Source organism: Dermacentor andersoni, chromosome 8 (genome assembly GCF_023375885.2).
Source record: "Dermacentor andersoni chromosome 8, qqDerAnde1_hic_scaffold, whole genome shotgun sequence".
NCBI classification, from domain to species: Eukaryota; Metazoa; Arthropoda; class Arachnida; order Ixodida; family Ixodidae; genus Dermacentor; species Dermacentor andersoni.
This window is the reverse complement of record NC_092821.1, coordinates 110,382,133-110,406,423: the sequence shown is the minus strand read 5'-3', so window position 1 is coordinate 110,406,423 and position 24,291 is coordinate 110,382,133. Positions and strand designations below refer to the sequence as shown.

The following is a 24,291-nucleotide window of genomic DNA, read 5'->3' as shown; positions in this document are numbered from 1 at the left end:
ACTATAGACTTATCATTGCATTGCCTGTCAATGACTTTATTTTCGCCAGCACCTTCGCAGCAGCTAGGCCGTCATTAGAGAGTTTTAGTTTTGGGGACGCAAGCGGCTTGCATACGCAAGAACTAGGAGCGACGGAACTGCACATGCGCGGACCCAGACGTAGGAGTCTGCGCATGCGCAGTACCGTGGCCCCTAGTTCTTGCGTACGCAAGCCGCTTGCGTCCCCTAAGCTAAAGCTCTCTATTCTGATAGCAATACGGCGCACTTAGGCTCAACACAATGCCACATGGTGGCGCCACCAGCCCCGCCGCTCACGTGCCCGTCTGCTGTATTGAAGTGTACCGCAGCCTACAATAGATACAAGGACAAGCCGAAAAAATTCTACGGACTGTAAAGACAAACACGTCACGCCAGAGCCATCGCTAGCCATAGACCAGAACAAAAGAGGTGTAGGAGAAAACTACAGTGGCTCCACCTGCGCCGAGCTGGGGAAGTCGCTCCACTTGACCACCGTCCACTTCTCGGTGTGGTCCCAGCTGACGAGATGGGATATGCTGGGGGTGCCGCGAGGCACGGGCCACGGCACCGGCGGGTACAGTGGGGCCAAGTCCAGCTGGACTCCAAGTGTGTGTAGCTCGCCCAGCGACTTTAGGAAGAACGCGGGGTTGTCCTCGTTCCGCTTCATCAGGCCCAGGCAGCTGGCGCCTGAGCCAACGGCGCGACGTAACACGGACTGCGTGACAGTCGTCATCATCGTTAACATCGCTGCAAGTCGAATGCGGCCTCTCGTAGCGAACTGTAATAACCTCTGTTCGGCGACAGCTGACACCATTGCATAGCTGCAAGTTTTCTAATTTCAGCACAGCACCTAGTTCTCTGCCATTTTCGACAAAACTTCCAGCTTCCCTTTGTGTACATTGTACACAGTTGTAACACGACATCGTTATGTGCCAGTAAATTTTCTAATTTCAGCACAGCACCTAGTTCTCTGCCATTTTCTACAAAACTTCCAGCTTCCCTTTCCAGACATTGCACACACTGTTGTAACGCGCACGTAATGTTCCAATGGCTCGCGCTTAAACTATTCTATAGTTTTGTACAGCAAATTCTCAGGGCTACACAAGCAAGCACAACAACTGAAATACAAAATACGCCGTGCAGTTATTGAGCACAGTATCGTGGCAGATATTGCTCGCATTTCTTACGTTGGGACCTCTTCCGTTATAATAAGGTAACTGCGTTGATGTGCGAATGTGAATCGTATTGAACGTTAATTATATATGTGGACACAAATATACCACACAAAAAAATACCACCTTATGAAGTTAGAACTGTCATCCTAGCGAGCTGGACAAGCGGTTATTTATCTTTTATTTTTTTGCACGCTTTTCTTCAACATTCTTCAGTCTAACATTCAAAGGTAAAGGACCTGAGCGATGCTACAAGGTAAACAGAACAAGTGCTTAAATTCAACAGTTTTGACCGGTGGACAGATCTTTATAAAGGTTGTCTGTCCCAGCTGAACTCGTACTGCAGTGCAATATTAGTGGCATCAGGCAATTAGAGCCGACAGTTACAAACGACGACAGATTGAAGACCGGGCGCATTTCTCAACTGCCGGGAATCGCGGCGGGTTCTCCAAGGAGCCTAACATTTCAATGAGATGTTGCCGAGGCATGTGGCATGCAAACAAGGTGGCTATGCCGTCGTTTGGTTGCAATAAACATTCCTATTCGCAAATTCATCAGATTTGCACGGTGGTTGAGGTTTCACAAAAAAGAAAACATAGTTCTGAATCCCAGTTTCCTGTGCTTTACTTACTTTTATGCGTGTTTTGTGTCTTCGTGCCATACTCCTTGAGAAAGGCCAAAGAACTCCGGACATACCCTTTCCGTGCGTGCCATAATAGGAACACTGAACATTCGTAAATTGTACTGTCTTTTTCCTTTCGTTCTCGCTTTTTTTTTTCTACAAACATGATTACTTTGACGTAATAGTTCTGCGGAAACCTGCTAGGTGGAGAGAAGTAATTAATTAAGGAAAAATGAGCCATCCACCCAATCGTAGCAATTGCTACAAAGGAAACCCATACGGGTTCCTCGAAAGAAAAGCCTCACAGTTGAAGAAAAACTCGTCCGGGACTCGAACCCGGGACCACCACCTTTCCGGGCAGCCGCTCTACTATCTGAGATAACCAGGCGGCTAGGAGATGGCAGAGCGAGGCCGAATTTGTCAACAACTCGAGGCAAAGGCAACAGTTTAACGTAATAGTTCGGTGAAAGCCCGCAAAGTGGAGAGAAGTAATTAATAAAGGGAATATCTCAGACATCCGCCAGTTCGTAACATTTGCTACAAAGGAAACCCATAAGGGTTCCTCGAAAGAAAAGCCTCACAGGTAAAGAAAAATTCGTTCTGGTCCGGGACTCGGACCCGGGACCACCGCCTTTTCCGGGGCAGCCGCACTACCATCTGAGCAAACCAGGGGATGCATGCATTCCGACGCCAGAAACCGCTCAAGGCATCGCATTTTGTTGTTGCGTCGTTATGCCTTTTATTTCTTATTATTAATACTGTGTGGTGATATTGAAATGAATCCCGGCCCTAGCACTGATGTGACACTACAGAAAATTTTGGATGGGCAAAATGTGATTGTTCGAAAGCTTAATACTATTGAGGCGAATCAAGCGGAACAGAAGGCAGCTATAAATGATTTGACTGCACGTGTGTCGTCAATTGAAGTAAAAATGTCACCATTACCAAACTTAGAATCCGCCGTTACTGAGTGTATCGCACACTATGACGCACAGCACGGGGTGATACAGCTGCTCCAAAATAAGGTCGATGATCTTGAAAATCGTAGTAGGCAGCACAACCTCGTGTTCTACGGCATACCTGATACAAATATTCGCGAATCTTGGTCATCATCTGAATTGCTTTTGAAGGAAGTATGCGCAACAAAATTGCAAGTTAACCCTGAGTCGATCGAAAAAGCCCATCGACTTGGAAAATTTCGAGAAGGGAAAACGCGACCCTTGATCGCAAGGTTTGGGTCTCTGAAAGAAAAACATTTGATTTTAGGAAAGGCCAAGAACTTGAAAGATACAGGTATCAGTATGTCGGAAGACTTTTCTGAGCCAGTGCGCAAGAGAAGGCGAAACCTGTGGCGATTTGCTCAGGAACACAAAAGTAAGGACGCACGTGTGCAATTAAGGCATGACACACTCAACATAGACGGCATCAAGTACACCTATGATGACCTTTCAGACAAGGTTGTGCCGTGCAAATGACCCAATAACTCCTTATCGACTTCACTTTCCTTTTTGGTAGTCAACTGTAGGAGCATTAAAAACAAAGTTGATGCTTTCAGCAATTTAGTGCACACGGTCAAACCTAGTGTAGTTATTGGCACCGAATCATGGCTCGATGAAGGCGTAGCAAGCACTGAAGTATTTCCTGATAACTTTACAGTTTATCGAAAAGATAGAAATTACCACGGAGGTGGTGTATGTATCTTGGTAGACCAGCGCATCCCTTCTACACGCGTAAATATTATAGAAGATAGGAGTGAAGCTGTTTGGTGTCAGCTGAAATTCCCGAACGGCAAATCTCTGTCAGTCTGCTCCTTTTACCGGCCACCAATTGGTTCAGCCAGGGAATTGTCTCATTTCACTGCCACAGCTACAAAAATCACATCCGATTACGTCATTGTGGGTGGGGACTTTAATCTACCTAATCTCAACTGGAATGAACAGCCGATAGCCTCTGGAAGCTCCCCTAGCTTCACATCTGAAATTGCCGATTTCATGAACCTCCTTTCATTAAGACAAACTGCGCTGAAACCTACGCGAGGAAATCATATCTTAGATCATTTTTTCACAAATATGCCAGAAATGGTCCAGAACACTAAAATATTGCCAGGGATAAGTGATCATGACGTCGTGCTAAGCGAAATAAATATGAAACATGTAAGCGTTTACACTGAGAAGAATCGGTGCATGTACAATTACGCCAAGGCTGATATCCAATCAATCAATGCTTCACTGGAAGCATATTTCTTTGTGTTCGAAACACTTGCGGATGAGTACTCTGTGAAAAACCTATGGGTTCTATTTAAAGAAAAAATCTTTGAACTGCGCAACCGGTTTGTTCCGTCATGGGTATTGACTAGAAGGCGTAATCGAAGTAAGCCATGGTACACTAAAGAACTGAATATTTTAGTGAAGCGTAGGCAAAGAATTTACCGTTCATTTAAACGATGCCCTTCTAAAGAGAACTTTTGTAAACTAAAACTGGCAACGCGGGAAGTGAACAACGCTACAATCCAAACAAAATCAGCCTACTTTAAAACAATAGAAAGTAAGATAAAGCAAAGTCCGAAGGAACTTTGGAAGCATATAAAACGAAATAAAAAAGACAACAATTCTATCCCCGCTTTGACCGATGGCGATGTTACAATTTCCGACGCCACAGAAAAGGCCAAGTTGTTCAATCTTTATTTTACATCAGTGTTCTCTGCCCCAACAGATTATCGGAAAGATCTGAAATTGTTAAAACACGAATCCACACCCATGCCTAAAATAGTGATCGAAGCTTGGGGCATTGAATTACTGCTTCGTGATTTAAATTGTGCAAAAGCTGTGGGCCCTGACTGTTTACCCAATTTTATGTTGAAGTCTTGCTCTCATATAGTGTCAATGTATTTGAAAATTATTTTTGAGAAGTCCTTGGAACACAGTTCACTTCCGGCTGATTGGAAAATGGCATCCGTTGCTCCTATACATAAAACTGGCCCGCGCAACATTATTAATAACTACCGTCCCATTTCACTAACTTCTGTGTGCAGTAAAGTTCTAGAGCATATTTTATATACTGCAGTAGTCAAACATATAGATAGTAATTCTTTATTTAACCCAAATCAGCATGGATTTAGGCGAGGATTATCATGCGTCACACAACTAGTAGAGTTCACACATGTCTTAGCGGCAGCCCTGGACGACAAATCATCGGTCGACTGTATTTTTCTTGACTTTCAAAAAGCGTTCGACACCGTTTCACATTACCTGTTACTGCAGAAACTAACCAGTTTTAATATTATTCCCCAAGTTATTGCATGGATCGCCGAATATTTACGCGAGAGGCGACAATATGTAGTCGTAAACGGTGAACAATCTGCAATAAGTAATGTAACGTCAGGGGCACCTCAGGGATCAGTTCTGGGGCCCCTTCTTTTCCTACTTTATATCAATGACATTAATTAAAATGTACAGTCCCATATTAGGTTATTTGCAGATGACTGTATATTATACCGTAAGGTTACATGTGAAAGTGACTGCTTCGTAATACAAAACGACCTATATGCCATACACGAGTGGTGTGAGCGATGGGAAATGAAACTGAATCTCGAGAAAAGGGTGTGTATGAGGTTCCCCAGAAAAAAAAATCCTGGAAAATTTGAATATACGATAAACTACTGTCCAGTAAAAATGGCGTGTGAATATAAATACCTAGGCGTTTACTTTTGCCCCTCTTTATCATGGAATCGGCATGTAGATTATACCGTAGGCAAAGCTTGTCGGAGCTTGGGATTTTTACGATGAAATACACGTGCGTTTCCACAACAAACCCGGGAGCTACTATATAAATCATATGTAAGATCTGCGCTCGAATACGCATGCCCTGTGTGGGATCCTTCATCAGTAACCAACAAAGGAAGACTAGAAAAAGTTCAGTCCATGGCGGCAAGATATGTACTAAATATAGCAATGTATGACAGGCAGTTTAGTGCAACTAAATCTAAGGCAATGCTAAACTGGCAATCTCTCCAGCACCGAAGAGCGTCGTTTCGACTGAAGCTTTTGCACAGCATATATCACTCTCATACTCGAATTCCGCGTGACGTGTGCATAAACCAGCCTCACTACACATCAGCACGCAAAGATCATGAACAGAAGATAAGAGAATACAAATGTAATACATCGGCCTTTAGCAGCTCGTTTTTCCCAAGGACCATCAGTCAGTGGAACCGACTTCCTTCCTCAATTGTAGGAATTTCTTGTCCTAACAAGTTCTTTTCTGCATTAAAAGCAATAGAATCTTGTGATCCCTAAGGCTTGGTAAATATCCCGTGTACGTCTAGCAATCATCATGACCTATAAACAATCCCAGCTGCAAATGACATTTTCTTTTAGTGCCTTTTTTTTTTCACCTTGTCGCACTGTATCTTAATCACTACATTGTTTCTTTTTTTTTGCAACTTACTATTCGATTTGTTTTTTTTTTTTCGCTTTTTCATTATGAGTCTCTGTAATCATTGTGCTTTATGTACTCTTTTTTTTTCAAATGTGACATGTGACATCTGCAACGTGCCTGTTTCGAATATGGCTGTGTGCAACTTAGCTGTGTGCTTTTCTTTTTTTTTTTTCCTCTTTTATTTGTCGGCCTATAATAATGTGTTGTTGACTTACACAAATTTAAGCAAACCTGCAATTTTGATGCTTGTTTTTCATCTGTACCCCCCCCCCCCCCCACTGTAATGCCTGAATGGGCGCTGTGGGTACTAAATAAATAAATAAATAAACAAGCATCCCTCAACAAGCACAATTGCAGCACGTTGTTTTGGTCGTACTGATGCAGACAACTAGCAGTTGCCGCTGGCGAGGTTGTGCTTCCGTCATCCGCTACGACTGCTGCCTCGCTGACCGAAACGAGCTTCGCGTCATTTAGAGTCCAAAACTGCGTTGGATCTGCGTGTCGTTGTTTTCTTTTTTTTTTTTACTTTTCTCCATGTGTATCTGCATTCTGTACCCTTTCAGCGTCTGCCTATCTATTTCACGTCTTTCTTGTTTGTTGCAAATGTCCTTCCACAAGTTATTTCCTTTGTCTACTCATCCACTCCCTGTGAGAAGCGCATTTCTACAGCGAGTGCATAAGAAATAATAAGGACAGCGGTAAGGATATGCGGGTAAAAGATACCTACAGACAACTCACCGTGTGTAAAACACGGAGACGAAAAAAATATTCCGGATACACGGGAAAGGCGCACTACCGCAGCGTTGGACGGGCCCGTTATGGCGCAACGGTGACTTAATGCCTCAAACTTACAACGACTTATCCAGAAACATGAATTGTACGACCCCACAACATGAACTATGTTTTTTTTTTTCTCGGTGGTATAACTCTCTTATGTTATACAGACGCGCGGGCCAGTGAGTGAAGCAGTAGTTGCCACCCACCAGCAGAAGGCAGTGTGGTGCAATCTCCACCAAGATGGCGTCCCTGGGAACGTGTTCCAGCGCCTCGCTGAAGAGCACCGGTGAGAGGACGTTGTTCACGTGGTACTCGGCTGAAGAAAGCTTCGCCGCAGGCTCGTGCCAGCGACTCTGCGGCACTGACGAGCTCACCCACCGCTCGCTGCGTGGTTTCGGGTCCGGAATAACCTGGCGACAGATTAAACGGAAGGAATTTTTTTTAAGCTAGCCACAACGCTATGAATGCCAGAGAGACATCCCTTACTGCTTGAATTCGCTACCAAAAAAAGAAGAAATGATTAGCATGTCGAATATAAAACGAAGGGCACAAATATATTGCACATTGCAATTCGATGTAGCACTAAATCTAATACCTTGACCTCACGAGATATGACGTAATTATTACGTGTAAGGCGTCACAGATCTTCGTCTATTCACCGCTGTGCGAACGGTGTGACAGGCTTCCGCGACCAGTGGCCACGGGGTTAAAAAGTTACAAAGCTAAAAAGAAAAGCGGTTCCACTTTAAAACGCATGCATTGAGACTTCTATGACTTCACTGTTTGCGCACCTTCCACTGTGCTGCCTGCTAAAGTATGAAACAGGGCCTGCATTCACCAGAAGCTTTTATGCAAGCTAGAGTTGTTCGTGAGAGAAAATTCTAACCAGTCTTGATACCGGAATTATTATTAGAAATGGTAGCCAGCGAATGGCCGAGAGCACGTACGAACTAAAAAAAAAAATTAGCTTTGCACATTCGGCCCCAGGAGTCAAGAAGATTCTCGAACACCGACATCGGCGCTCGTTGTCCCATAAGGCGCTGAAGCGGTTTCCCTGGTTCGGGCTAGTTGGTATGATTGCATAGCGGCAGGCGGCAAGAACTTGACGAGGACAGCAAAATGAATAAATAAAAACGCTTAGCGTTTGTGTGTTTTTTGCATTCCCCCTTTTTTCGTCAACTTCGCGCTGCCTGCCGCCATGAAATCCTTTATTTCCAACAGCTAGGTTTCATAAATGCTTTTGACTTTATCGCCACTGTGTTCACGCAAGAACGCATTGACGGCGTTTTACTGTGCTCCTTCTTGCGTTTCGATTCACTTGTTCTTCCCTCCAAGCGCATAATGTAGCTAACCAGGACGCTCTTCTGATTGCCATTCCAATCTTTCTTATCACTAATCATTCAAGCTTCTCCATTTCCCTCTTTCCGTGAAAAATCGCGCTGGTCTCGGAATCTAACGCGTTGCCCCTTTCTTTGTGGCATTTCTTGTGCCGACTAAGCCTTAATAAGCTGGCCAGCACATTAAAGGAAGAACACCGTGCAAATGCTATTCGCGCGAAAGACATCCAAGAGAGACAAAGGGTTCACCAGAAGGTGGATGCCTCAATGTATGCACAGGGAGCCAATGGAGACAGCTTCCTCCTGGAGCCATTGTTCCACATGAAGACTTGTCGAAATGTCTCGTTTAAACTCTCAGTGTTGTCTAGACTTTCTGTAGTCAGACCATTTGAAACTCTATTGGCCGCAAGTGTACTAAACGAATGGAGCAGGATTAACTTTTATCAGTAGTCTAGCACTTCCGTGTGCATCCATACATAGATGAAATAACAAATATGGATGAAGGGTACGTGACGTACGTACAGTTTCTGTCGTCCAGATTTCTTTCTCTTGCTTCTCTAGCTCTTCCTTTTTTTCTTTTTGGTTTATTCGAGGCAAATGTGGTGCAAGATTGTCTTGAGAGAGACACTGCTAAAGACTGAGTCCAAATGCCTGACTAGGTTGTGCCCACACTGGCACCAAAGCAGCTACAGGATACCGCGCAGTAGCAAAAATAAAGATATATTGCGAAGCACGTGATGAACAAGCTAATACTTATGTTATACAGGTTATGAAAAATAAAGAGCAGAGAAACCAGTTCATTACACATACATACAACCGGTGAGCACATGAGAGAAATGGCAGCACTAAACAAAATTCTAAAAGGCGCCATTACTTAATAATACACCCCTCATATAATATATAACATATAATAATAACAGCCTTCGTTTTACACCTTAATGTCTCCCATGAAAACTGAGATCGTCTTGATCCATTTTAAAGGCGAACTACTTTAAAAAGGACTTCTAAATGAAACTTCCCAGTTAGTGTGCCCGAAAAACGATTCGATGTGTTTTTATTCCCTCGGAAGTGGTTTAAATTGCGGGCGATGTACCGTAGTTGAATTTCACGCCCCGATTGCAGCGCTGTAGGCTGACAGTAAAGTCTCGCTGATTTCTCAATATTTGAGCGCCTCCATTGCCCACTTGTTCGCAAAGCAGTTCTCAAGCCTCACCAACCTAGACCATTCAATTCCTTCAGTGTACAATGTAATCCTAACTTATCGATAAACAGCTAATTGCTCCGGATCCAACGCCACCCAAACCCCACTACTTTTTAAGAGCTGGCGAAGGGGCTCAAACGCTGTCTGTCATCTGTCCTTGTTTCCGGGTCTACCATGTCCCCACTCCCGGCTATACTTACGTTTCTTGCTGCTTCAAACTAAATTTCCAAGCCGTTTCAGAAGCGATCGATTCGCTTTCACTTATGCTTCCTCACTAGTATCCCTTTCAACTGTCCCCGCAATGTTTCTAAAAATATCTTTTTTAATGTCTTCTTTCTCGCTCCTCTTTCTTTGCTTTCTTTTTTTTGGGGGGAGGGGGGGAGGGGGAGGGGGAGGCGGGAGCGTGCGTTCACCTTCCTGAGCAGCTTTTTCAATGGGGGTCCGATGCTCTGAATGTAGGGACTGTGGAAGGCCACGTCCAGGCTGTCCACTTCCCGGGCAAACACGTTTTCGGCCTTGAGCTCGGCGACCATCTTGGCCACGGCCTCGGCCGTACCGGACACGGTCACCGAGTCCTCGGCATTGTGGCACGCCGGGACCACGCCGTCACGGCAACGACTCGTCACTTCCTCCCACGTTAGTCCTGCAAATAATTTTTTTAGGTGTGACGTTTTCAATTTTTCAAGATATCCTGAGCATCTCAAATATGTATTCGGGCAGGCGGTAGCAGCGCAAGGCAAAACGAGGGCACAGAAAGCAAAAAAAAGGAAAGAGCGCGAGTGATATCTGTAAACTGCAACTTTACTGGGAACGGAACTCATGATAGATAGGGCGCTATAACGTAAAGTTATTCCAAATTTTTCTATTTCAATTCTGCAATCAGCCCTCCGCAGTTTGGTAACAAACTTTTTTGGAACACCCCCACTTCGCCTGTCTGTCACGCGACGTCACGAAAACTGCGATAGCTCCCCATCTGGTATGACGTGTACACACTGATTATGCATGACTGGCCGAACAAAAGAAACAGAGTTATTTCTCATTCGACGCCTTTTCGCCATTAGCCCTCGGCAATTGGTAAGAAGTTTTCGGGCTGCCCACACTTCACCTGCCTGTCACGCGACGTCACAAAAGCGTGAAAACTCGCGGCATCAAAGTTACGTGTACGCGTTAAAGATGCATTAATATGCCGAACAAAACCAATTTTTTTTCTGAATAGTCGCAGGTTGCCCCGTTCCAAAATGAATGAAAGATGGCTGCCGCCCATCGCTCAGCCATTGGCTACTCGCACCTGCCGGAGAGCATGGGTTTATTTGCGTGTAGTAAATCTTTTTGCGTGGCCGTGTGACGTTTTCGAGCACTTTCGGCACGTTGGCGACCTCGCTCTGCCAACTCTTCTTTGTTGAGGATCCATTTTAGCGGCATTCTCAAGCTTCCGTTGCCCGCCGCCGCTATTTTCAGCGAGCGACCGCAACCTAAGTAAGGAAAAGCGGACCAAAGAAGGCGCCCGCACCGCCCTCTTCATCCGGTTACCTATTTCCACTGCGCTGGCTCGGCCCCATCGAAACACTCTCCACTTGAGCGTGCTCCTCGCTTTCTGGCAGCCAATTACAAACGAAAAACCACTCAATGTAGACAATGCTATTCGTTTTCAAAGCAATGAAAAGTGACCTCCTATAAACTGAGAGCATTCGATTGAACTGCTGAGGCAACGCTGCGGGTCACCGCCCGATGCTTGCGTCGGTGATTACGCAAATGTGACGTCAGGAGATTCGAATAGAAACATATTGGAATAGTTTTACGTTATAGGATCCATAGTTTGAAGAACAAATAAAAATATAAGAAAGAAAAAAGAACACAGCTTGAAACGTGAGTGTGTTCGTTATATCAAAATTTATACAGACACCTTTGATGACTGCCTTGTCTGTGCGTACTCTGAATAACCGACCTGCGTAAATCTGTCAATGTGGATTTTTGTTGTTCTTGTTGTTTTGCTTTTTCCTCTTCTTCATTCTTTATGTGTCCCGTTCCTCTTCTGATGAACTTCAGTTGCTAGACAGCGCTTGTCCCGTCTTTTGCTCTATCTTTGTCTTCGTTTCAACGCGCTCTGCTATATGGGATAAGTTCCAGCTCGCCCAATTCGCCATCTTTGTGCATGTTTTCGGAGGCTTCGGTACGGAATAGCCCTAACGCTATCCGTCACCTGTGCTTGGGGGAATAATGCTGACGGTTATGATGATGATGATGATGATGATGCTGCTGCTGCTGCTGCTGCTGCTGATGATGATGATGATGATGATGATGATGATGATGACTTACCCACGGCGGCCATGGCTCCCTTCGGCATGTTTCCCACGTCGATGCAGTGTCCTCGCCAGTAAGCGCACAACACTGTCTGCTCTGCGGTGAAGCTCCCGTCCGCGTAGGCGCAGCCGAGCTCACCAACCGAGTGACCCAAAATGCCGTCGGGGCTGACGCCGACGGCGCTCAGCATGTCCACCAGCGCCACCTGCCCGGTGATCGAGAATTTTATAATTATTTGTTTGGAAAACATATATACATTCAACAGGAAAGGAAAAGCGGGGAGCAGGCTGGCAACTGCCACCGGAAGGGGCACAACGCCGGGCCTACTCTTCAGAAGGGAGGTGACAGCAGCACAGAAATGTAGCAGAGGGAGGAAAGAGGAAAGAAAGAGCAACAGGACAAATATAAGACAATAAAGTAGAACACATAGTACAGATCGCATACAGTAGGGCCGGGTCACTTAAGGTGTCGCCGGTGGAAACAATATTCAGAATTCGTTCGAAGTTTTCTTTATGAGGAGGGAAACTCTTTTCCAAGCTATTCGGTAAATTTTGCAATTGCGATTACAATTGGCTTCCAGCACCACGTGCGTCACAAGCAAAAGACTGCTTGACAACGGCCAGTGTTGCCTATTCTGGACACAGTCAATTCCACGGTATTGTCAAACTTGGTGACAGTGACATTTTTTTTTTTCCAATCAAAGAGCCCGTAGAAGCCCTCTGGGCCTCTCCGAGTGGTTAAAAAAATATGTCGCCTATACAGAGCTCAAGAATGCGCCAGAATTCGACAATATCAAGGATAGGCAGCACCGGCACCATGACCACTGGTCAGTGCGTTTTTGGCTTGGCTTACTGTTCGTAGGCCATCGCATTGCGAAGTCCATTGTAGCTAGATCGAGAAAAGGTACGAGCCGTAAGCGGTACGTTCTAGGAGGGGTGCGATCTTATAACGGTTCAAAAAGAGAACGGTTCGCTTGCCCTGGAGCGATTGATGCAAAACGCACTTTCGTCAGCAAAAAGCGCCATTCTGGCCAGTCATGCGGGGATAAGAGATCGGTTCCCTTTACGAACCGTTATAATATCGCAGGAAGTGCTGCTGCCACTCATCCGGCAGTGTTTCGGTGTGTCGCTTTCACTCTTCTTGAAGGCGGCGTCACCACACAAGAGAAAACGTACAGTCAACAGCAAAAGTTTGCGGGATGCGGTTTTGCCTCCAAATGTGAATTCCTTCACTGTTAAAGCATGACACTTCGTATTTAATGAATCACTGTGTAGGTGGCGAAGGCTACTGCATGGTGGAACATTTAATTCGAGGATGTGTGACCACGCTTCGCGAGAATTCAGCTTCTTGGCAGATACTGCGTCGCGTAAACTTTTGCGGTTTACTGTACAGCCGGTTTGGCTGCACGGGGCAAGGATTTCGGAGATGACTCGGCGTCTCGAGAGGCCGAAGCGGTACAAAGCACCGTTCCAAAGGTAAGCCGTGGGACAGCGAGACCATGGTGGTAAAAAAGAAATGGGGCATGTCCCACCAAAATCGGGACGTCTCGTCACCTTAGGTCTGCTGGTTGAGTACTCCACCAAAGCACTGAGTGGACTCTGGGAGTATCCTTTCATTTCCCAGAAGTTAATTCGCACCAGCTCTTCTTGACAATGAGAACTGTACGGCTTAGTTTAGTTCTGTATACTGCCTTTCTTCTTTATAAGTTATGTAGTACTTTAATGTCCCGTTGGTCATAATGCTGCTAATATCGTTGTGTCGGTACTCAAACAACTGTATTTCGTGTAATAATATCAAAGAGTTGTAATTAATATATTTAAGCCTATCTAAGTGCTGTATGAATGAACACGTGCAATAGCCTTTTCACATCGCTGCAGTTTGCTGCAGTCACAAACAGACGAAGAACCAGACATTGGAGTGAGAAAAATCATAGGAAAAATTGCTGATTATGTTTAATTGAGGAGTAGAAATAATAATTTAGAGGAGAATGAAAGTGGAAAAACGAAAAATGGTTATCAGTTCCAAGGATATGCCTGCACAAAAATAGCCAAGAAAGTGGAAGGGAGATGGCCACCACCGCAGGCCAATTGCTGAACTAGCGCATGCGCACAATTATTCTTTTTAAATCCCGCAATTTTGTAACCTAATGCTCGCAGCGCTTGGTGGTCTCCGTTGCCTTCGTTTCAGTTGAGGAAACGAAAATATATACACCTTTGTCCCTGTGGCATTCATATTTGCAGGACCTAAATTAGAGTGCTCGGTGTCACCTCTGGGTTCCATAATTTTTCGTTTTACTGTCTTTTTCCTAATTTGAAATCGTTGCAAAAGTAAGCTGCGCTGATTCACTATTTCCTCCAACAAGACGAAACATAAAAAAAGAATTCCGGCAGCACCCGTCTCACGATGACCGTCAACGCTAATACGACATTCCAGCAACATATCAACATTATTACGGTGTGTATTACGGTATGTAAATCGGCAATACGGTGTGTATTGCCGCCACCGTCAAATCGCCGTGTACGAGCCGTGTACTACAGCTGGGCTCCTCTCTGGCGCTTTTCCTCCGGACACGTTGCGCAACCTAACGGCGTGCCCGCGAAGTCCCCCTCTATGTACGTGGCCTCTGAGACTGCATCCGTGCGAGCGAACGTGAGAAATAATAGATAGGTTTAGCTGTTCGGTATTTCGGTAAAACGCAGGCGGCACTGGCGTAATCGTGTTGCTGCCGAAAATTTACACCAGCAGCGAAGAAGAATCCGCTCGCTTAATGCAATATTAGCTGTTTCTGTCTGTTTGAGCACTGCGCCACCAGGTGGCCCCACCATGCAGACCACTCACGTTTACGCCTCTGCGTAAACGTGAGTGGTCGAACAAGCTAAACCTCTCTACTTTCTTTCTGCCCGCAGGCATCCGGGGCGCAACGCTGAATCGTCGGTATGCGGTGCTTGAGAAAACCGAGTTACGCGAGTTCGTGTTATCGGATAAATTTTGAAGATTTTTCTTTCTTTCAATTGAGGTGCGGTGCAAGGAGGCTAGACAGCGAGACAGCAGAGGATATGCAATACGTAGACGCAAAGCGATTCAACTGGGCCACGAATGCTAGTCGCATTAGAAGGGGCTGTCAGACACTACCGGAGAACCGAGTGCTGTAACACACGTGCAGACACGGCGCCCCTGTAGCTGGTCTATAGACTGCCGCAGAAAGTTTCAGTGATCGGCGCGAGGCTGGAGTTTACCTGAACAGCCGCTACGCAGGCGAGGACACAAGCGGCGCGCTGTTTCCAGGCCTCGCCGTCGGCGACGGTCAGTGCCTCGATGAGGTCCAGGCCGAAATTTCCCAGCATCAGGTCGTGCGACTTGCGAACGGAGCGGGCAAACACTTCGAACTGCATCATCTGGCGGGCCATGCCGTCCCACTGGCAGCCCATGCCGGTGAAGACAAACCACAGGGGCCGCTTCTCGAACGGAGCCTGAGCGGACACCCTGACGACGTCCCTGCCGGAGTCGTCGACGGGGACGACGGCGAAGCCTCGGTAAGGAAACTGCTTCGTGCTCGGTTGGCCCACTCGGTTGAGCAGGGCGTACGCCGAATCCGGGTAGGGTCCTTCGGCCTCCAGCCTTTCCAGTGTGTGCTGCAAACGTTTCGAGGGTCGTTGGTTATGTCGGGCGTTACTTTTTTCGTAACTCATTAATCAAGTTTGGTCCAATTCAAGAAAATTTTAAATAAGAGACTACCGAGAAATGCCGAAGTTGCTGCGGTGGATCCACGAAAGTACATTGCTAAAGAGACCCTAAATAAACGCATTAGATCACCCGCAATGGTTAATTACCCTTCTGCAATGCCAAGAAGCCACACTTACGGTGAGAAGAAGCTTAGCAAGCCAAAAGAGGCTATGAAATAAAACACAGGTGGCGACGCCGTCTTAAACTTTCCGCACGAGCTCGCCATGGCATCACAGATTTTATCGCCGTGTGCTCGTGCACAACTAACGTTTTTATCGGTAAAGAATGACTACATTATGCTCTGAAAATGCCAGAAACTGAACATGGCATGTTTCAGTAGACTTTTAGTGAACCAGAACAGACTAAATACACAAGATTGCTTTGAAATCCGTGACGTCACACTGACCTACCGGTGCTCGAGTTTCGGCGCGAAATTCACAAAAGAAAACTCAGTGCCCTTCCACTCTGCGAAAAAGGATAACGAGCTAAGCTGTGCATGTGGGCCCCTTAATGGCGAACTGCACCTCCGCCGCGGGTCAGCCCGGCATTGCACTATCTTCGGGATCAGCCCATGTATGGGGAGGGCTTCACGCCTGCTGCACCTCCGCCGCGGGTCGGGTCGGTATTGCACGATCTCCGGGATCGGCCGACGTATAGGGAGTTCTTTGCCATGCCAACAACGACACGAAAATTTCCTTGAATGGTAGAGGTATACCGCTTCACTGTAAAAGCTTTGATGGCAATTCTTTGTGTCTTATAAGCATCCTATTACCGCGAAATTAACGATTATAGAGTGCTTATTTTGTGTTCATTTAGTGGCCCGTTAACTTCATAGCCTCTGCCACTGTAACGCGTATGGGAGCAGAAGAGCGAGTGGGTTAACAATGCAGGAAGCAAAGTAAGGGCTAGTGGTCTTATGTTTGCTCACCTTACCGTACCCGCCCTATGCGCAGTTTTGTTCACCACTCTTGCAAAAGTGCCTCAACAGGCGGACACTTTGCACTCAGCAAAGCAGACATGTATAAATATTTAATGCCTCCAAATCACCAGGAGACAAAAAGTAGCGAGCAGCGCAATGGCGCGCCAAAGTGTCTTTCCTATTCCGCCCATAAGTTGAAGCGTTCGAGATAACTGTGGCGCAAGGTAAAACGACAGACAGAAAATCGAAAACATACAGAAATACCTTTCTGTCTCCCTTTGTCCTTGTATGTCTTGCCCTGCACGACAGTACCTCAAATAGATATGCATCCACTCGCCCAAAAAGTGTGCTCCTAAACATAAAAGCACCACGACCAATTCAATATTCTCGCGCCCGAGCGCCTGAAAATTGCTCGAGCAGAACAGCGCTACTCGCGCTTAGAGCTATATATAGGCTCGGCTCAGAGATGCGAGTGCCCGCTATTCGGACGTCGGTCTTGCCCATCTGCTCTCAGCCTTAGGCCATGCCACCGAAGTCCGAAATAAAGGAAGGCCCACCCTCCACTGACCATTGCTATAAGCTTTTTCTTTTTTCCGAAAACCAATGGTTGCAGTATGAGGGAGAGCAACGCATTACTGGCTTCGTTGCAGATTAGGCTGAACACAACCCTGATCGCCCAAGGTGCATGACTGTTTTGTTGCACTCCTGCAGAACTCACAAACAGAACTACGGAGAAGGAAAAGTGCGTTTCAGAGTCGCTTGCTTGATAAGTTCAATTTTCTCTTTGAATAATATCATTGCTTCATATAGGAAGCTGAATCTTTTGACAGAATTTCCTATCTAATTGGGGCAATTAGGATCTTATGGGCAACTCGAACCAACAAGGGGACATACTGGACACCCCACGTTTCAGAGACTATTCGTCTCCTACTTCAAGGGGTTAACGACGGGTATTGAGGGGAGAGGGCAGCTTTCAAAACTCCTTCCTAACAGGACTTTTAAAAGTTGCACTCCACCACCATCCGTCGCTAAAACCTTGAAGATGGAACCGAGTTGAGTCCGATACGTCAGGTCTAATAGATACACTTTTTTTGGTTAGACTTGCTTCAGCATTCCCTTGATATTGACTACATAGATGAAAGGGCAATGATGTGGTTATAATGACTATTTATATTTAGCATCACCTCTAGAGAGTCCTTTGTCCTTCCAGCCATGAGGACAAGCCTCGGCAGCTCGGGCTTCTCGCGGGAAACATCGTTCACGTGAGGACCAGGATTCGGCTCCAGGATGGCGTGAACACTGGACCCTCCGAAACCGAACGAGTTGATGCCGACAGCACCTCCGGGAAAGGGAGTCGCCTTGGCCACGACTTCCACGCTTCCGTCCAGGAGAGACGGAATGTTCGGGTTCGGCGTGGTGTAGTGCAGGTTTGCCGCGATGGTTCCCGTCTCCATTGCCAGGATGACCTTCGCTAATGAGGTGAGGCCTGCGAAAAGGGCGACGCGATAGTTGCATTGCGAGATCGTGATAATGCGGGCTGAACGGTGACTGGCCAGTAGGAAACTGCGTTCCCAAGTTTAGACCAGCGCTATTCGCAACCTAGAGTGTTTACTGTTACACGACAAGAAACGAAGAAAGAAAATCAAGTACAAGCGCTCACTCACAAAGTGTATCTGTCCTGTTGTCTTCGTGCCTCATCGTGTCAGTACTCATATTTCGCAATCATGAAATGCCAACTATTCGAATTATCCGTTCTATAGCGGTGTTAATAAATCATTTTTTTTTTTCATATGGCCTATTTTAGGTGATTTCTCCTTCCCGCCACATATCGATGTGCCGCCAATTTGTGGGGACAGGAAACTAAACGTGCTGCTTAGTGAGCGCCGTTCTGCCACGAACATGAGTCCTTGCGAGAAAATGTTTGCAGACACAAGCAGCGGAAATTTCATATAGTCCAACTTGGCAGGCAAGCCTCATAGCCTCCAGAATGTGTACAGACGTAGAGCTAATCTATTTTCTATGAAATCAAAATTTGCATTTTTGTAAAGGTTCTTTCGTGTTGCATGCAAGTTATATCCGTCTTGTGTTTCGTTTCTGCCTTGTGCAGAGCGTCTATAGATATGTGATGTAAGCAATATACAAGGTATAAATCCAATGCTGACAACAACAATTTTCTGAAGCATGAGAAGCAGGGATACATGACTTCAGTTTCCCGCGACATATTGTGTGCGTGTAGTGCACTTCAGAGGTTGGTACTTTTTAGGCGAAGTTTACTACTGTGAAGATTTGAACTCTCAGAATTTACTTCGTTTGTCTCATTTAAAATTTTTTTCGCTTACCTTTATGAAGATTTGTGACCCGCGATATATTTGTATGTTTCCCATATGAAAAAAAAAAAACTTCGCCAGAAACACTGGAGATTGCTTACGCGTCGAAATGTGAAAGCATTATAGTTCGTTTGGTGAAATATGTTTTTCCGCCCGTTACTTGTACGCGCAAGCTTGCACCTGCATTCTAACTGCGCCTCAGTAAGGCTAAATAAAAACACGCTCGTTTGCCCCTAGGAGTTCATAACTCGAAGAACCGCTGAGCGGCGTTCCATTGGACATTCATGATTTTTTTACTTTATGCACTCCCTTTATGCACTCATGACGTGGCGCCACATCCTCCCCATTGGCTGCGGGGTCACGTGCCCAATGACGCATGCGCTAGACCATATTTTTCGACGTGACGTGGACAATGAGGCACGCACTAGGCCAACCTTTAGTCAGCAGGAACCATGTAACCACCGCGGCGTCAGGACAGCTTCCTCGTCTCGCACCCCAAAGGCCCGGGTTCGATTCCCACTCAGACCAAAATATACCCAACTTTCCGTTCAAAGCCACTCATTTACTTTGTCTACAGTAACCTCCCTGATAAACGTGACGTCAATCGCAGCATTTTTGACACATTTTTGCTATTTGCGACGTCGGCCATTTTTGGTACCATCACTCGGCGGCGACGCCGACGCCGCCGGATTGTCGCGTAATGGAGCACATAACGCTGCCCAATCAAAATACATTTCACCTCACACAAGTACGATACTCTTTATTTCCATGGAAAACTATTCGATATCATACACGCAGCGCGAGTCATGCCCGCGGCTTCTGCAGCGGCCTCAGCCCACCTAATTGGTGTCGCCCACGGTACAGTCGGTGACGCCGGACTGATGGCTCCGACTCCAGTTCAGTCCTCCTCACTGCTGCCCTTCTCCCAGACGGTGAGGAGGCGGACCGTCTCTCCCTCCGCGTACTCGCCGCCCTACAGCTCCTCAGGCGAGGGCACCATCGCCGCGGGACCACGAAGGACGAGCCTTCCGGTGGAGGGGTCTCGGCCATCGGAGACGCGGGTGCTTTTGAGGAGCTTGCACCGGCATTCATGTCAAAAGCACGGTGAGTTAAGTTGCATGGCGCCACACTGTCGCAGCTGCAACGTTTCCTGCCCCTCGAGCTGCCCGCGTTCGTGCCCGTCGACGTAGCTTCGTGATGCGTTGCTGCAGCAACGCATCACGCAGCAACGCCCAGTTCGAGGCGACCCTCGAGGCACAGTCGAAGTCCGCGCGAGGGTCTTGGGCGTCCGCATCCCGATTGGCGTGCCTCGGAGGTGGGCACCGGCGAACCGGCGCGCCGCCGCTGCTCCTGGAACGATAGCCTCGAGCCCTCCGGAAGCATCGGATGGCTCGGCACTCCATCTCGAGGTTGCCGACGTCTTCCCGTGGCCCGCGCTTCCGCAGCTTCAGCTTTGACGGCTGTTCTCGGAGCGCGTCCGCTTGTTGCTCCAGCTGGGTTGTCCTTCGTCGTCGCAGGTTGTCGCCGTCGCAGGTCGTCGTCGTCGCGGGACGTCGTGGTGGGCGCAACGCTCCGTCACCGAAATCGACCCGTTCGGCCCGCTGTCGATCTTCTTCTTCTTCGTCGACAATGTGGCTAGCGGAACGTCATCCATACATTCGTGTTATATTCCAAGTCAGGGGAAATAAGTGTGCTATAATTCCCCATTAAATATGTTTATTTTCTTCTTGTTTTATAATCGGAATTTCGCTCTTGATTGATGTGTATCAAATCATTTAATTTTTGGTCCAGGAGGCCGTAGGGCAGAATAGTGTCCTTTTTCTATAAAAGAGACCGTCGCGAACACCACCAGGGGGACACATTACGGAGCAATGTTTTTTCTATTTTATTTTTCTATTCAAGAGATTTTTCGCGCCAATCTGCGAATGTTTATTCCGGTTTACTTCAGCCAAGGAGGTTACAAATAGGTTTTAGAATTTTTTTTTTCCTTTCTTTCTTTGTAATTTCCGTTCTGCCACCGGCACCGTACCAAGAAGAGCAACACTGAAGTCGATGCCTCGCGTTGTGGATGATGATGATGATGATGATGATGATGACGATGTGCCTTCAAATTGAGCGAAACTGCATTTTCTCTCTTTTTTTATTTGGTGTCTTTTTCCTTTCCTTTCCTTTCTTTTTTCCTTATTTTGCTCTCACTTTCTCGGGGAATTCGTTCTGCTTAAAAATCTTGCGATTGTACAGGCGCCACCACAGCTAGCCGGAACACGACAACCCGTGGCCCGCGCTTCACCGAGCGCCACCACCAGTGGCTCGTAATGTCTTGCGGCGCATGCGCAATCAATGCGACGCGCGCCGTCGGTTACGTCGGTTTCTCCCCTTCACCGCGTTCTTGGCTATCTCGATCGCGCGCATTTGGGGCTCTGCGTTGTCAACGCACAAAGTTCGGGAGCAACTGCAGTAGACAACGCCGCCGGGCGCTCCACCTATCGCTTTCATTGCGCCTTAACCGCAAGACTTCACGAGGTGCCAGCGTCTACGAAGCGCCGGCCACGCAATGCCGCGTTCTCGTTAGCCGTGGACGCGTGCTTTACTAACGTACTCAAATTCGTCAGAGCTTGTTGTTCATTTTTTGCTAATTTATTTGTCCCCCAATACCTTTTGAATACTTTTCTTTTATGTCGCGTATATATTGCCTTTGTTCATCGCACTAATATATATTTCGTCTGTTTCGTTTCAGTGCAGGTGAGAGATGACGCTCCGCGTCATGGAAGTCGTGGAACGGGCAAGTGGTGCGCCGCATTTCATCGGCTTCCGCGCTTGAACCATCTTTTATGATTACTGATTATGACTAGTTCTTTCTTACCTTAATGTTTTCACATCTTGAAAGTTTATTTCCGGTCGTAACTTGAAACAAGCCATCCATTTATTCTCCAGCCTACCCTAGTTGATATGATCCACATCTCTGCTGGACAATAGAAACTTCTGGAAAGCGGAAGCATGATCAGTCTTTACCTTTAGCGCAGCATTCCTTCGCATGTGCTGCTAAACTTTTACTCCTTCGTGCTAGACAGATACCCGCGTGTACCTTCAGAGCAGCTACTCGAACAAAGAGCCACTAGCGCATATATACGAACAGAGGAGAATCTCTTTTACCGCTATTTCACACATGACACTTCAATATGATGTTCAGCTGTAGTTTGTTCGACAGTGAAATTGGGTAGCTTGAAGTTTAAAGTTTACGGTGGGCTTGCTTACACATGTACAGTCACATGCTTTCCGGGATCCAAAAAAAAAAAACTCTGTTCAAAACTCGTGATGAGATTACTGACTCGTCTGGCCGAGGGAGGGGGAGGGGAGGGCATAGTTCAGCAACACCTTCAATGCGTACCTCGCAAAAAAACCCCAGAAAACAACATTCTTGGACACTGGCCAAATCAGCACGAGCCGCTATGGAGGCACTTCTGCGTTTCTTAAAAGACACCGGACTGTGCGAATAATTATGAGGGTACACTGTCGGGCGTTTTATATATCTCATCATACTTCTTAGCCAGAAAAAACGCGCCAAGCGTCTCCACGCACTCGCTTGCCCGCGAGGAGTTCATAACTCGGACCGCTAAGTCGGCGTTCGGCCTTGGTACCAACTTCTCATTTAGTTGGGTCCAATAAGAAATTGCAAGTCCAGTGTCTGGTTGTCTAGCTATGTTGCGGCGTTTAGCCAGTCGTTCGGCGCGCTGTTCGTCTGTTTCCGGGGCGATTCATTGCGATGTCGATTCCAGGCCTCCTCCTTGCTTATCAGAATTGTTGCCGTCCATACTGCCGCCTCAACTGTGGTTGCGGCGCAAGCAAGCTCTCCTTTTCAATCCTCCCACATGTTATCAGGCATGTGACGCAGCTGGTGAAGCGAGTGGAGGCGAACGCAACGACGAGGAACGCGGTGTGACGTCATGTGCCTCCTCAGAGCACGGCCACGGTGAAATCGCAAGTTCGCGGCCAGTAAAGCTTTCGTTTTAATATCGCCGCCTGCGTTTCGCGTGTTTGTGCGCTTCCTTGCTGCGCCCCGTCTTAGAGCTGGCACGATCAGACAACAGAAGCACGTATAAACCCTGGCCTACTCGTGCCAAAACTTCGTTCCACGGACCAGTGTGGTTGCGAGACTTTCTTTGAGTGAACCAGAATAATTAAAAACAAAGCTAGAAAGATGCGCGTGAAGTTCTAGAAACTTTTTTTCTATAAGAAGGCAGAGTGATAATTGTCTATCTGAACCTTCTATCTCATTGCTAGACTATTAGGAGAATTTCATCGCTCAATTACTTCACGATGTCACTTAATTGTACCCGCGCACAGATGGTTCCTTCTGTGTGTTTTCTCTTAATAAACTTCAGTTGGAAAATTCAGAGCTTGTTCTGCGTCCTTCTTCGCTTCTCTCTTTTTCGTGTCGCCGTCGTTCTGCAAGCTCATTTCAAGCACGCGTTCGTTCCAAGCGGTCCGACTTTCGGCCTTACGCACCCGAAGCGGCTTCCGCGTGACCCGCGTTGCTCTTGACGGCTCCGACGAGGAGCGGCCTGTCCCGGCCCGGACCGCAGAAGACGTGGCTGATGGCTCCTAGTTCCTCCGGGTCTCCAACTTTGGTGCCCGTGCCGTGGGCCTCGATGTAGGCCATCTCGCGCGGGTCGACCTGGGCTTCAACGTACACCTCCCGAAGGAGCTGTTCCTGCTGTTTTCCCGACGGGAACGTGATACCTGTAACGTCGAAGATAAGAGGGTCTGAGAAATTGAATTGAGATTGAGCAAAGGTGCACCAGGTTCAGCACATAATATATATATATATATATATATATATATATATATATATATATATATATATATATATATATATATATATATATATATATATATATATATATATATATATATATATATATATATATGCACGCATAAGTCTTGCGCTACCATGGTATTCCCATGCAGAGCTCCTAACACATCGGCCCAGTACAGTAACGAGGTGACGGGGGCCGCTACCAACTGCTTTGAAGGGTAGTAGGGCATGCAGAAAATTTCATTTAGATGAGTCGAGCGGTTGCATAATACGCAGTTTTGTAGTTTTAAATGTATCTCAACTGAAAAGCAAAATTGGAACTATCCCCGCGCTCAAGTGCCCACTTAACGACACTGCCGCTATATTGCCTTACGTCACGAAGCAAATAGTTAGCGTTGCAACTCTGCGTGTATACAGTAACCCGTGTTTCATTCAAGGGAAAACATTAAGAACGTGGTCTGGCGCTTGCGGCTAACTTTTCCTTGCATAAATTTCGCAAAAAAATAAAAACATTGTTTTTTCCTGCTCGTCTGTGTTGTTTGTTAAAGCACTTGGGATTTCGTGTTCTGCCTTGCTTCTCTCGACTTCATGTTGTCGATAAGCGGCAAAACTTATTCGCGGCTTTGTAGCATATTTACTTT

General features: G+C 46.7%; 1 protein-coding gene across 1 annotated transcript in view; it reads right to left on the bottom strand.

Moving 5' to 3' along the window:
* Window positions 1-24,291, bottom strand: part of LOC126529456 (fatty acid synthase-like) — a 112,287-nt gene that overhangs the window by 75,243 nt on the left and 12,753 nt on the right. The window contains exons 5-11 of the mRNA XM_072284111.1: window positions 23,341-23,574; window positions 17,692-17,993; window positions 15,102-15,497; window positions 11,881-12,070; window positions 9,978-10,207; window positions 7,233-7,436; window positions 476-733 (exon numbers count right to left, since the gene is read on the bottom strand). Coding sequence (XP_072140212.1) covers window positions 476-733; window positions 7,233-7,436; window positions 9,978-10,207; window positions 11,881-12,070; window positions 15,102-15,497; window positions 17,692-17,993; window positions 23,341-23,574 — 1,814 coding nt within the window. The remainder of the gene's footprint in view (window positions 1-475; window positions 734-7,232; window positions 7,437-9,977; window positions 10,208-11,880; window positions 12,071-15,101; window positions 15,498-17,691; window positions 17,994-23,340; window positions 23,575-24,291) is intronic.